General features: G+C 41.0%; 1 protein-coding gene across 1 annotated transcript in view; it reads left to right on the forward strand.

The window, feature by feature from the left end:
• The first annotated feature begins 3387 nt into the window (after window positions 1–3387).
• The window catches only part of zfp64 (zinc finger protein 64 homolog (mouse)), a 38379-nt gene continuing 27285 nt past the window's right edge, over window positions 3388–14481 (forward strand). The window contains exons 1-2 of the mRNA XM_052031408.1: window positions 3388–3708; window positions 12622–12855. Of these exons, the coding sequence (XP_051887368.1) occupies window positions 3666–3708; window positions 12622–12855 (277 nt within the window). The 5' untranslated portion in view covers window positions 3388–3665. The remainder of the gene's footprint in view (window positions 3709–12621; window positions 12856–14481) is intronic.

Below are 14481 nucleotides of genomic sequence, written 5' to 3' on the forward strand. Positions count from 1 at the left end.
GTTTTCTCTGGAGCATCGGAGGCTAAGGTGCGATATGAGGCTGAATTATCTAAATTTATGAGAAACATGGATAGGATAGTCAGAGTCTTCTTTCCAGGGTAGAAATATCAAATAATAGGGGGCATAGGTTGAAGGTGAGGGGGGGGAAGTTTAAAGGAAATTTGAAAGGCAAGATTTTTACACAGATTAGTGGGTGGTAGACATAGATATGATAACAACATTTAAGAAGCATTTAGACAGACACATGAACATGCAGGGGGATAGAGGGGTATGGACCATGTGCAGACAGGTGGAATTAGGTTAGATTGGTATCATGGTCGCAGCAGATATGGTAGGCTGAAGGGTCTGTTCCTGTGCTGTATTGTTCTATGTTCTAACACTGAATGTTTTGTAAATGGAATTTTTGCTGATAGTGAATCAAAGAAGCTTCCCAATGGTTTAGGCAAGACCACCTACCACACAAAATTACAGGTGGAAAAAGCTCTTCTTCTTCGGCAGTCCCTCGAGATCAAGGATTGCCTGATTCCACTCTGGTTTTGTAGGTACTGACGAGGCCAATGTGGTAAATGCAGCTGGGGCAGGGGGTGTCCATTCAGGAGGTTGAGTGGGTAGTTCATGAGGTTACGAACTCCATCTGTCATTTACACAAGGTTTCTGTGTGCTCCCGATGTGTGGACTCAAGCTTCTCAATGCCATCCTGAAAGCTCCTTTTCCATTTTGACCAATCATGGGCCAGAGATTCCCAGGATGTTGCATTTCTTCAAGGAGATTTGAGCACATCCTTGAAGTTTTTCCTCTGTCTGCCTGGTGATCTCTTGTCATGACAGAGTTTGGAATAATTGGTCTGTTTTTGGAATCTGGTACTGTGTTTGTGAATGACATGGCCTGCACAATGTAGCTGACTTACAGTAACTGACACCTCAGTGATGGGCTATGAGTCTGGGAGAGGACTCTGGTGTACGTTTGCTTATCCCTTGGGTGAATTTGGAGGATTTTGTGGAGACCATATTGGTGTTTTCTTTCCAGTACGTTGAGATGACTGCTGTTGTAGTGTGAAAGGTCATGGCTGTCACGTGACACCATTGAGCACTGGCCGAAAGCGACACCACTGTCAATCAAGGTCTGGCTCCACCCACCCATTAGTACACACTCTTGACCATTGGTTTCTGTACACACCTTTTGTACCTGGCCATGACCTATTGGACCTTTTGAATTACCTGGACTGGCTCCACCCAGCTCTCCAGCACTATAAAGAATGCCACATGTGCGTGGTTCTCTCTCTTTTGATTGCTGCAGGAATTGAAACCACACCGAAGGGACCATTGGTAAGAGTGTGCACTTCCACAGGGGTTAGGAGCATCCTGAGTAGACTCCCAGCAGCGTAGAGCCCGTGCTTGTCCAGAATCAGGGTGTTCAGGCATCGTATTGTTTCTTCCCTGATCATTTGTAACCAGTTCACCGTGTGTGTGTGTGTGTGTGTGTGTGTGTGTGCGTGTGTGCGCGCGCCTACGCGCGCGTGCCTGTGCACCTCATCCCCGTTGCAATTTCCCCCACGTTCCACGATCATGTGTGTGCATCTGTTTCCATTCATTCTGTTCCAGCGTTTGTCTTTGTAATTAAATCGTTCTTAAAATTCCAAAGACTGTGTCCAGAGTCCTCTACCTTTGAGACCTCAAAGAACCTTTTCTCACAACAGCTGTAGATGGTCCAGGTCCAAGCATATCGAATTTAATGCTAGGACCGAAATCTTCAGATACCCTTTTCCTTAATTGATCAAAGGCTGCGCTGGCACACTGAATGGGGTGGTGAACTTCATCATTAATGTCCACCTTTGCGAGAGGTGGCTCCCCAGATATGGGAAGTGGTTTACCTTTTCCAGGGTCTTGCCTTCAACCTTTATTGTTGGAGGACAATGTGGTGCAGTGAGGGTAGGTTGGTGAAGGACCTTTGTCTTGTAGCTGTTGAATGTAAGATCCATCTCCTCAAATGCTTCAATGGATGAATTGGCCAAAGCTTGGATATCAGCATCTAATCATATGCAAACTTAATTGTCACATGAATGCTGCAGCTTGACTACTGAGATTTGGTTGACCTTGGCTCTGGAGTGTGGTTGAATAGTTTCCACCTAGTTCTGAAGATCACCTCCACTGGTGCAGGAAGTTTGTTGGAGATGAGGTACAACATTGTGATGAAACATTGACCCCCTCTCCATCCCTGATTAATCCATCTCCAGTCATGGCTCTTGGTGGGGTGGGGCCTTGATTGTTTGGGCCACAGGAAGATTTGAAGAATCTGCATGTGATATGGCTGTTGGGAACTCTTCTTCACCATCTCCATTCACCATCCGTTCTTAAGGTCATGGGTTTTCTGCTGGACCTCTGCCTTCAGGTGTCTACAGAACTGTTCCATTTTCCTTAGACAATGGTGGAGCTTCCAACCCAGGAAACCTTACATTTGCAGTTAATTAGCTCCTCAATCTCCAGGTCATTCTCATTAACCCAGTCCTGGTTCCTCTCAGTAGAAAAAGCAAGAGTCTCTTCATAAGTGCCAATCATGGTGGACTTCATATGCGGCTCCTATGGTCGGGCAGTCGATCATGGCTTATTTATTTTTCTGCCTTCTCCCCGTAACCTTTGACCCGTAACCCAATGACTTGGATTCTACAGCTATCTGTGGCAATGAATTCTACAGATTCACCACCCTCTGGCTAAAGAAATTCCTCCTCATCTCTGCTCTAAAGGGACGTCCTTCTATTTTGAGGCTGAGCCCTCTGGTCCTAGACTCTCCCACTACTGGAAAAATCCTCTCTACGTCCATATAGGAGGTGCAGAGTCCTCAATTATGATAGCAGATCAATGTTCAAGGCTGTTGCTTTGGGATTGTCCATGAGGGTCTTGAAATTCCAGGTCTTGACATTCCATAATAAACTTCATATTGTGGATTGGAAGTTATCTGTGCTTTGTTGCATAGCAAGGTCTTGATTCAGCAAGGGAGACGAAGATAACTGGAGATCAGGGTCTGCTGCATAGGTATTAATGTTTGCATATAGGTGGGTGTATGCATTGGTGCCACTTGGCAGATGCACACTTGTTCGCTTGGAAGGCTTGTTTGCTTGTCAGACTTTCCTGAGTGTCCTCCTTCCTTCTCATAATACTCTTCTGCCATACATTCTCAATCTTAACGGAATGGTTCTGCCACTAAATCCAAATGGCTAACCCTAGTGTTAGAGCAATCTAGTTGAAAAACTGAACGTTCACATTATTTTTCTTTTGATTTGTAGGTTAGACAACATGCAAATAAGAGTGACATGGATTAGAGTTGAAATAGTCATATATTAAAAATGTTTTAGAGATTACTTTAAGATGAACTATAAACCCTTCCCCCGATGCTGTGCAGACAGGGTAACCAGTGGGAGGACATAACTAGCACATAGTTTCCCAAGGATGAATCAAATGGCCCAGGTCTGCCCATTGACTTCGGGTCGAGTCTTCAAGTCCACACCGGGCGGAAGTGCTGCGCACCCGCTTCCGCCGTGCTGAGTTGAGGGCCCGAGCTGCTCTTCAGCCTCTCATCTGTTTGTTTGTCAATAATATAGAGGGCAGGGAAAGGAGCCAGCCTGCAGGTCCTCGGTCTTGTTTGCCACCCTTGGACTCCGCGGCTGAGCCATGAACGCGGGCGGGCAGAGCGACAACTTCGGCCCGGTGCCGTGTGAGTAGTCGACTGTGTTCTCTATGCAGGGGTCGGGGCGGCTGCAGTTTGCTGTGAAGGGCCTAGGCCGACAGTGGTGCAGCTGCATGAGCCGGCGGGCAGCCCCGGAACCTGAGTAGCGGCCCACCCGGGAATCTGGCTATCGGAAGGCGGGGAGGTACACTACTCAGGTTCCAGGGCTTTGCAAAGCAGTATATGATATGCAAAGTCAGGGGTTCCCACTAGTCACTACCAGCGTTTGAAATTCCGCTTAAAGAAGAGCTTTCCAGCTTTTGCATTCGAAAACGATGTCCTTGGTACTAATTGTAACGCGGTAACAATTTGCATTACAAGTACTTGAAATTTGATGCATTAAAGACTCCAAATTAAAGTTACCCAGTTGATGTTCCAATAGTCTTATTGCACCTGCTCTTCAACCAAATTATATGTTGTTTTTCAATGAAACGGAGGAAATTATGTTAAAAAATACATCGTCAGTTTAGTTTGACGGGTGAATAGTTAACAATACAGAGAAGAGTTTCTTGCATGTTACAGGAACTAACAATGTACTCATTCAAAGAAACATTACTACTTATTGGGCAGGGCAGGACAATTGTAAGCTTTCAGATGAACAAACCAATTTCCTGATAGTTCTGACAGGAGAAAATGTACTATCAGAGCTATTGTATCAATGGGCAGAGCACAAGTACAATATATGTTGAGTTAGTGTTTAGTTTATGTATTAGGAATTGACCTCAGTGTGTATTCAAACTTTGAATCAGGAATTTTGCTTCTGCAACTGAAAAGAAAGATTTGCATTTATATAGAGCCCTTCATGACCTCATGAAGTCCAAAGCACTTTATAGCTGGGTGAAGTTTGAGGATGAGGGTGAACATAATGGGACCAAAACCACTTCTGAAGGTGACTTAGGTTATTTTTCCAATCCACTTTAAACAAAGAGACAGATCAGTAAATGAACAATGGCAGATATTCAAACAGCTGATCCATAATGCTCAGTAGGGCTTTATCCCAATTAGAAAAAGGAATTCCTTAAGAAAGCCTCACAAGCTGTGGTTAACGAAGGTCAATGATAATCTTAAATTGAAAAGTAGGGCACACGAAGTGGTGGTAGGCCAGAAGACTGCAAAATTTTTAGGATCTATCAGCTAAGAAGAGAGAAAAATGATTTTGAGAGAAAACTTGCATGTAATCTCAAGCCAAACAGTAAGAGTTTCTATGGATGTATAAAGAGGAAGAAGGCAGCTAAGGTAAATGTGGGACCTCCAGAGAACAAGGCTGGTGATTTAATAACAGCAAACAAACAAATGGCAGGTATTTAAATCCTTTTTTTTTGCATGTCTTCTCTGTGGAGGACACTACAAATATCCCTAAGATAACAGGTGTGCTAATTTCAAATAACTGGGAGGAACTTGTAAAGATCCCAAACACAAGGGACAAAGTACTAGAGAAACTCGCAGGGTAAAGGTGGACAAATAGCCAGGGCCCAATGGCCTGTATTCTAGGGTTTCAAAGGAAGTGGCTGCAGAGATAGTGGACCCATTGGTTGAATTTTTTCAAAACGTGTTAAATTCCAGGGGGGGTGGGGGGGGAAATTATAGACCATTTAGTGTAACATCTACTGTTGGCAAGATGGTAGAGACAATAATCAAAGAGGAAATAACTAATAATTTAAGAAAGTGGAATATAATCAAACATAGTCAGCAGGGTTTTATGAAAGGTAAATCACATTTGACAACTTTGCTTGAATTTTTTTGAGGATGTGACAGAGAGTTAATAGAAGGGAACTTGTAGGTGAGGTTTATTTAGATTTCCAAAAGGCATTTGACAAAGTACTGCATGGGAAGTTGGTACGTAAATTATGAGCCCCAGGTATTGGAGGAAGTATGTTAGCTTTGGATGAAAATTGGTTATCACGTAGAAAACTAAGAGTTGGAATAAGTGGGTCTTTCTCAGACTGGAAGGATGTAACTAGTGGAGTACCCCATGGATCAGTTCTTGGCCCTCAATTGTTTACTATTTACATTAATCACCTGGAGGATGGAGTGAAATGTAAGGTTTCCAAGTTTGCCGAAGGTATGAAAATAGGTGGAAGAGCATGTTGTGATGAGGACATTTGTGATTTTGCAAAGGGATATGGATAGATTGAACGATTAGGTGAGAATCTGGCAAATGGAGTTTAATGTGGGGAAGTGTGAGGTCGAGCACTCTGGTAAGAGGAATCAAAAGGTGAATTATTATCTAAATGGTGTGAGACAACAAACAGTGATGTTCTGAAGGAGCTGAATGTTCCAGTGCACAAATCACAAAAAGTTAGCTGGCAGGTCTAACAAATAAATGAAAATCAAAAAAATTGTAGATGCTGGAAATCTAAACTAAAATCAGAAAATCTGGAAATACTCAGCAGCTCAGACCTCATCTGTGGGAGGAGAAACAGAGTTAATGTGTCAGGTCAAAGACTGTTTGGCAGAACTGCACGGAGGTGAGGAAGGCAAATGTCTCTCATAGGGTAAAACTGGGGTGACCATGACAACATAGACAAAAGAATAAACTCCTACATTCTCCTTGCATCCTTCCAGTCTGAGAAAAACCTATTTATTCAAATTCTTAGTTTTCTACGTGATATCTAATTTTCAACCTATGCTAACATACTTCCTCCAGTACTTGGCGCTCTTAATTTATGAACCAGCCTCTTATGCAGTCAAATGCCTTTTGGAAATCTAAATACACCTCATCTACAAGTTCCTTTCTATCAACTCTCTCCTTGTCACATCCTCAAATAAATTCAAGCAAAGTTGTCAAACATGATCCCCATTTTCACCCAATTTTACCCTATCAGAGACATTCTCCCTCCCCCACCCTTCCTCTGTGGCTTAACAAGCTTTTCTTCACTCCTTCCCAGTTCTCACAAAGTGTCTTGGTCCTGAAACGTTAACTCTGTGTCTCTTACCATAGATGTGACCTGACCTGCTGAGTATTTACAGCATTTTCTGTTTTTGTTTTAGAGGTCCAGCAAGCAGAAGGCAAATGTCATTTTGGCCTTTATTGTGAGGGGTTGGAGTTTGAGAATAGGGAGGTTTTGTTACAGTTGTACATGGTGTTATTGAGGCCACAGTTTTGGTCCCCTTACCTAAAAAAAAATGACATAATCACATTGGAGGCTGTGCAAAGGAGATTAATCTGGGGAGAGCCTGTCATTACAAAATAAGGCGCTAGTCCTTAAAACTAATCACTATCCAATACCTTGTGATGACATAGTCCCATGTCTCAAAAACAACAGCAGTATCACTTCCCAAGTGTTCATGGTTGAGTTGATCAATTTTTCATTGTTTATTAAAACAAGATGAACCAGTTTGTGGAATGCCTGGGATTACCAGAAACTTCAAACTGAGAACTTGAAATCAATTAATTCATTCCAAGCCATTAACATTAAGAAGAGCAAAGGACAAGAAATTGAGGTATGACCTTCGAAAAGCTATCAGGGATGCCAAGAGGCAATACCAACGCAAAATAGAGTCCCTGACCATCCGCCAGTTATGGCAGGGCTTACATGCCATAACAGGCTACGAGACGAAGTCGGGCTGCATAGCTAACAACAGTGCATCCCTTCCTGATGAACTTAACGCATTCTTATGGGCATTTTGAACAAAAGGGAAGTGGATTGTCACCATCCACCCTGACAGCCACCAACGCAGCTGAACCTGTGATCACAGTGGAGGATGTAAGATCAGTCTTCAGGAGAGTGAACACGAGGAAAGCACCTAGCCCAGATGGTGTCCCGGGCCACGTGCTCAGATCTTGTGCTGATCAGCTGGCAGAAGTATTTGCGGACATATTCAACATCTCCCTGCTTCAATCTCAGGTTCCCTCCTGTTTTAAGAAGACCACTATCATCCCAGTACCAAAGAAAAACAAGGTAACATGCCTCAATGAATACCGACCAGTGGCTCTGACATCCACCATCATGAAGTGCTTTGAGAGGTTGTTCATGGCACGTATCAACTCCAACCTACCAGACAACCTGGACCCATTGCAATTTGCCTATTGGCAAAACAGGTCTACAGCAGATGCCATCTCCCTGGCCCCACACTCAGCTCTGGAGCATCTGGACAGTAAAGGCACATACGTTAGACTATTGTTTATTGACTACAGCTCTGCCTTCAATACAATAATTCCAAGCAAGCTTGTCACCAGACTCCAAGACCTAGGACTCAACACCTCCCTCTGTAACTGGATCCTTGACTTTCTAACAAACAGACCGCAATCAGTGAGGATAGGCAGCAATACCTCCAGCACGATTATTCTCAACACTGGTGCCCCACAAGGCTGCGTCCTCAGCCCTCTACTCAACTCCCTATACACTCATGACTGTGTGGCCAGATTCTGCTCTAACTCCATCTACAAGTTTGCAGATGATACCACCATTGTAGGCTGTATCTCAAACAGCGATGAGTCAGAGTACAGGAAGGAGATAGAGAGCTTAGTGGAATGGTGTCATGACAACAAGCTTTCCCTCAATGTCAACAAAACAAAAGAGCTGGTCATTGACTTCAGGAAAGGGGGCGGTGTACATGCACCTGTCTACATCAATGGTGCTGAGGTCGAGAGGGTTGAGAGCTTCAAGTTCCTGGGAGTGAACATCACCGACAGCCTGTCCTGGTCAAATCACGTAGATGCCATGGCCAAGAAAGCTCACCAGCGCCTCTACTTCCTCAGGAGGCTAAAGAAGTTAGGTTTGTCCCCTTTGACTCTCAACAGCTTTTACAAATGCACCATAGAAAGCATCCTATCTGGATGTATCACGGCTTGGTACGGCAACTGCTCTGCCAGGGACCGCAAGAAGCTGCAGAGAGTTGTGGACACAGCCCAGCACGTCACGGACACCAGCCTCCCCTCCTTTACCTCTCGCTGTCTTGGTGTAGCAGCCAGCATAATCAAAGACCCCCACCCACCCGGGACATACTCTCTTCTCTCCTCTTCCATCGGGTAGAAGATACAGGAGCCTGAGGGCACGTACCACCAGACTTAAGGATAGCTTCTACCCCACTGTGATAAGACTATTGAACGGTTCCCTTATACCTATGACCTTATGATCTACCTTGTTGTGACCTTGCACCTTATTGCACTGCACTTTCTCTGTAGCTGTGACACTTTACTCTGTACTGTTATTGTTTTTACCTGTACTATAGCAATGCACTTTGTACTCACTCAATGTAACTGCACTGTGTAATGAATTGATGTGTACAATCAGTTCTGAAGACAAGCTTTTCACTGTACCTCGGTACAAGTGACAATAATATACCAATACCAATACCGATGTTGTTTTTGACAGGGCATGATAAATCAGAGCAGAAGCAGGCTATGTTGTGCATTAAGCCAACTCTGCCTTTTAATAAGATCATTGCTGATCTGATTTAGGCCTTGGCTTAATTTTCCTGCCTGTTTCCCTTTGCGATTTCTCAGACTAACTTATATTGTAGAAGACTTGTGACAGCTTTAAGAGATGTTGGCCAATTTTGACTTTTGTTCGCTTGCTTTAAGATGTGTTAGCTACTCCTGATATTGTGAAACCTTCAGAAGGCACATAGCCAGTGAACAGTGAGGTTAGCACTGGCTGCATGCAGCAATTATGCAATTGAACTTGCAGCAGGAAATTGGCCTGTTGCCTGTTTTAGAAGCCACACACACAGGACCATTGTGCATCACAACCTCTTGCACCTGTATTTAGGGAACTTGGCATGTTTTACCTCGTAAAAATTTTGCAAGAAAGCAAATAAAGAAACTTTCATCAGTGAATAGGGCACTAAATAAAATAAAACAAGTTGAATCTAAGTTATCTTAAGATTATTGCAGAAAAATCAGAATTCAAGTTAAGGTTGAGCAGCATTTATAAGTGAAAAAGAAATACAAACAGAAAATAAATATTATGCCTTCATTTAATATTATCTAATCATTTCTAAATTCAATGCAGCATGTGTAATTCAAGATTTATTTTCTGAGATAAAAGTGATTACATATACTTGAAGCTCAAGATACAATGGTTCTGTACATTGCTGCATGAGACCTTGTGTTATGTAAGATTTGAGCTTTTAACATTTTTACAATATTATTTATTCACTTTTGCTAATTTTCTGGACTGGGATACATGACCTGTTGAATATTTCTGCTATTTTCTATTTATACTTGCAATTGAGATGTTCAATTGATGTCTTGCATGCTATGATAATATGACACACTATACAACAGAACAACTTTCTCTATCATTCTTCAATGTTGCACTTAATCAATATCACCAAAATACAGATGTTTGTTTTGTGGCAGTTGTTTGTGGAACTTTTGCATGGTATTATTTCATATAACTGCATTTGTGCAGTAATTTGAGCATGAGGATTTATACAACTTGATATGAAAGATGCCTTATAATTTTTTTCCACATTATCTACTTACTTGACATTCCAATTCAGACAAGGGTGTCAGCTTAGATATGTTTGGAAGTCTTAACTCTGAAAATTTCTGAGGAAGATGAAGTGCTCCCTCTGGTGTTGGTCTAAATACTTTCTTAATGCTGTCATGGTGAAAATCTCTTGAAAGCGAAATTTAAATGTCACCTTTGAAGCAGAGTAAAGTCAATTTCACTCTTACTGCAGTAACAAAATGGTGGTTAATTTTATAATTTTATTTATGTTTGTTAATTTCCTATCTCTAAAGTTAAAAGGGACTTAAAAACAGTAAAATGTCAGGACAATATAGATTTTAATAAAATGTTCTGCACTACTGAAGGGAGGTACATTTTTGAGTGAACAATGCAGTGTTCAGAAACACTGAATGAGTTAACTATTGTTGTTTACAATTGCTTTTGATTGAAAATCCCAGAAGCTAATAATAAATTTACATAAGGCACATCTAGCCACATTTTGTGTACACATTTGATTACTATAAAGATATCCAGATTATATACAGTACTTTTGCATTACTAATCAAGCCTTATGTAGTTCACCGCAGAGAGTAACCAAGTACACTGCAAGGTCTCTCTTTGTCTATTGTTTTTCCTATCTTTTTAACAAAATATTCTAGAAATTTTGAAATAATGTAAACTAGTTATTATCAGCGCAGTTTACAAGCTTCTCTAGATATAGCACAGGAAAGTAAAAGTAAGCAGATACCTAGTTCAGGGTGGTTTGAACTAGAATCCTCATATGATGCAAAATTAAAGCCTGACCTGAACCCAGCCATTCTGAATTCTGACTGAGCTTGAGGGCCTATTATATTTTTCAGTACCTGACCCAACTCAAAACCATGCTAAGGCCAGGACCTGTGGGTCTGTGTCAGGTAACCAGGCTCCAGTTTCAGTTATGAATAGAGACTCGATGGTCTGAGCTAGTTTAATGCGAAGAAGAATAGGCTCATGTTCTATTGCATTCAAAGGACCAAAACATAAGTTTTTAAGACCGTGAACGAAATATAGAAATTGAGTCCCTGTAAGATGTGGATTGCTTGGGGTCATTAACTTTGACTGAAGCACTAAATGGTGGATTGGTGATACACATTGAATTAAATGATGCTGAAGCTGAATAAACATTCAGATTTGTGAATATGTAAAATGTGGAGAAAATTCATGTGGAGGTTTTATTAATAAGAACCAGATAAATATTTCGGAGTATAAGACCTATTTGGGCATCAATTATAGAGGCCTGAGGTTCTTTAGTTGGCTAGAGTCATGATCCCTTTAACCAAGCTGACTGATGCTGAGTGTGTCCATTTTTAATGTAAGTTCACCAATCTCTTTAGCTGAGGGACTTAGACTACTACTGTAATTACTCATAGCTTTCTAATAATTCTAGTAATTTTATCATAACTAGAGAGCATAGGTATAGGGTAAGGGATGAGAGATTTAGAGGGCTTATGTCATAACTTTTTCACCGAGGTGATGGTGGAATCTGGAACACATTGCCTGAGAAGGTGACAGAGGCACATACGCTCACAACATTTAAGAAGTATCTAGATGAGCACATTAATCACAAAGGCACAGATGGCTGTGCACCAAGCACTATAATTGGGATTGGTATAGATGATCGTGGACATAATGGGCTAAAGAGTCTGTTTCTGTGCTGCAAGTCTCTATATAATGCACTGGAACACTCTCCTACAGTAAAGGCTTTGTCCGAATGCTTTTTTTTAGCCAGACTGGCAGCAACAGCACTTAAGTTAATCTTGGCATCCCTAGGCTAAAGATGGGAAATATTACCATAGATTTATGTGTCTATTAACTCCTATTTGAAATTTTCTGTACAGGGTCTCCCTGGGTTATTAATGACCTGATTTACAGAAATCTGACTTTATGCAAGTTCTCCCATACATTTTTAAAACATTTTTCAAGCTAGTAATAATAATAATATGTTTCATGGTATGCATTAATGACTGAATACAATATATATTCCACTAATTACATTATGGGTAGCGATAGAATGATTGTTGAATGTAATGAAAGAATGTTAGCAAGTATGATATGGGTTGCTTTAGAAAACAAACTTACCGAGAAATTGGCATACAGACAGTTCCCAGGAGCAGAACCCTTACGTAACCAAGGGACTGCCTGTATATGGATGTTAAGCTGAGCTCAGCAATGTTGTACTGATTGATGACATAGCTTGCTATGGAATCATATCTCAGCACATGATATCTTCAAGAGAAAAGGGGAAAACTGTTTAACCTGTCTTTGGTTCTAGATTTTTTTTAGGCTATTACATACTGCACTTATTAATTTTCTAAAAAAATATTGTATTCTTGAAGACAATTAAAAGTCTTCAAAACTGCTGTTTTCCTTGTTATCTTTGACAGAAGAGAACAACTTTATAGAAGAGGCAGAAGAAAATCTTTTGTCTTGCATTGTACCCTAATTTCTTCATTTTATGTAGTTTCTCCAGGAGCCACAGTATTAGTAGAGGTGAGTGCTGATATCCACATCTGTGGCATCTGCAAGCAACAATACAACACATTAGATACGTTTGTGGCCCACAAGCAAAATGGCTGCCATCTGGGTACAGCTGCAGGCCCGAGTTCTGTTCAGTTTGTGGCAGAGGCAGCAACACCTGCTACCCAGACTCAGACAGCTACAAGTACCATTACTGCACAGACGCAAACCATCTCAGGTATGGAAAAGTCAAACAGAATTTTATTTGATTCTGAAAATGAATAGTGATGGCATGGTGTTCATTGATAGCTATGCTTGTTTGTAGTGCATTCTTGCTGCAGCTGAACTGAAATTTGTGAAATGCGAGTGAATTTATTAAACATTGTTAAGTAGTTAAGCTTTTAGTGGAAATTAAATGGAGTTATGATTAATACATTAATAAAGTTAATGTTATGTTAATGCAATTAAGATATTTCTTTTAAATTAGTTAATTAACCTGAAATTGTGTTTAGTTAAATAATCTGGCAAACATAACGTGAATGTTTGCAGAGGGAAGGGCTGGTGTGATTCAGAATGAAAAAAGGAATTTTGTAATCCAAGGTTTTCCTTCACATATCTAGAATGTCACTCAAAATGTCTCAGCCCTGGAATGACAACTGAGAATTCTGCTTGTATTATTTTGTTTTTCTTTCATTTTCTGGAATGTATAATACTTTAGTTAATAGTTGCTGCTTTCTCTTTTTGTCCTGCAAAGTGACAGGAGGTGCGGTTCCAGTGATGGGCAAGATCAGCAGAGTTTCATGTTTTAGCAACAGCAATAGGTTTTGAGTGCATCTTACAAATATTTTGATGTGGCTCAGATTGCTAAATACCATGTTCTGAGATGACAGGAAACTGATTCATGATATGCGTTCAAGTCAACATTCTAAGTTCTTGTTAAAGGACTATCGGTGATTGGCTGCAAGTTTTAAGACAATAATTAATTCATATAATCTGACCTTTTAAACAATGAGAGCAAAATACTAGAGACAACTCACCAAACCAGTTTCTCCGCAGATATTTCACTTCTGTCACACAAATACTGAGACAATGCTGATCATCAAAATAACTACAGTATAAGTGCTATGGTAAATAGGTCATCTAATAGCTTTGTGATTATTGTGATTAAATGTGTCATCCATGTTGCAGCATTTGGCCTCATTTGAATTTGATGACCTCGGCCAGTTTAGTAGTAGGTGTTTAATCAGTAGCCCCTAATGGTGCATGCTTGGGGCCAACACTGCCCCAAGCATGCACCATTATCTCACTGCCTTATCAGCTATTAAGAAACAAACAAAAGAATGTATGATTGGTTAGGAGGGATAATCAATTGTTATTAATTGTCGTATAAAACTTTCTGTACTCTATTCTCTTACTGGCAAGTCCCTTAGAAAAAAAGCACAAAAGCTTGCACTTGTATATCACCTTATAATCAAAAAATAATGACAAAATGACACTGAGTCACAGAAGCAGATATCAGTACAGGTGAAAGAGTTAGCAATAATGGATATTCAATAAAGGAGGAAAGAGAGAGATGCTTTAGAAAGGGAATTCTAGAGCATAGAATCGATGCAATTGAAAGCACTGTCACTAGTGGTGTAAGCGTGCAAAACACCAGCATTAGAGAAGCACAGAGATTGAGGAGACTTAAGTGCTGGAGAGGTTGCAGAGATGGACTGGTCAGATGGAGAAAGAGTGGTGAAGTTGGCGAGGCCAAGGAGGGGACAAGGCTGCAGAAGGTAGCATGATGGGTGAGTGAGATTTTGAGCAAGCTAAGCTACAGGCAGCAGAGTTTTGGATGAGCAAAAGGCTGAGTAGATTAAAA

This window comes from Pristis pectinata, chromosome 16 (assembly GCF_009764475.1).
Source record: "Pristis pectinata isolate sPriPec2 chromosome 16, sPriPec2.1.pri, whole genome shotgun sequence".
Taxonomy (NCBI): Eukaryota; Metazoa; Chordata; class Chondrichthyes; order Rhinopristiformes; family Pristidae; genus Pristis; species Pristis pectinata.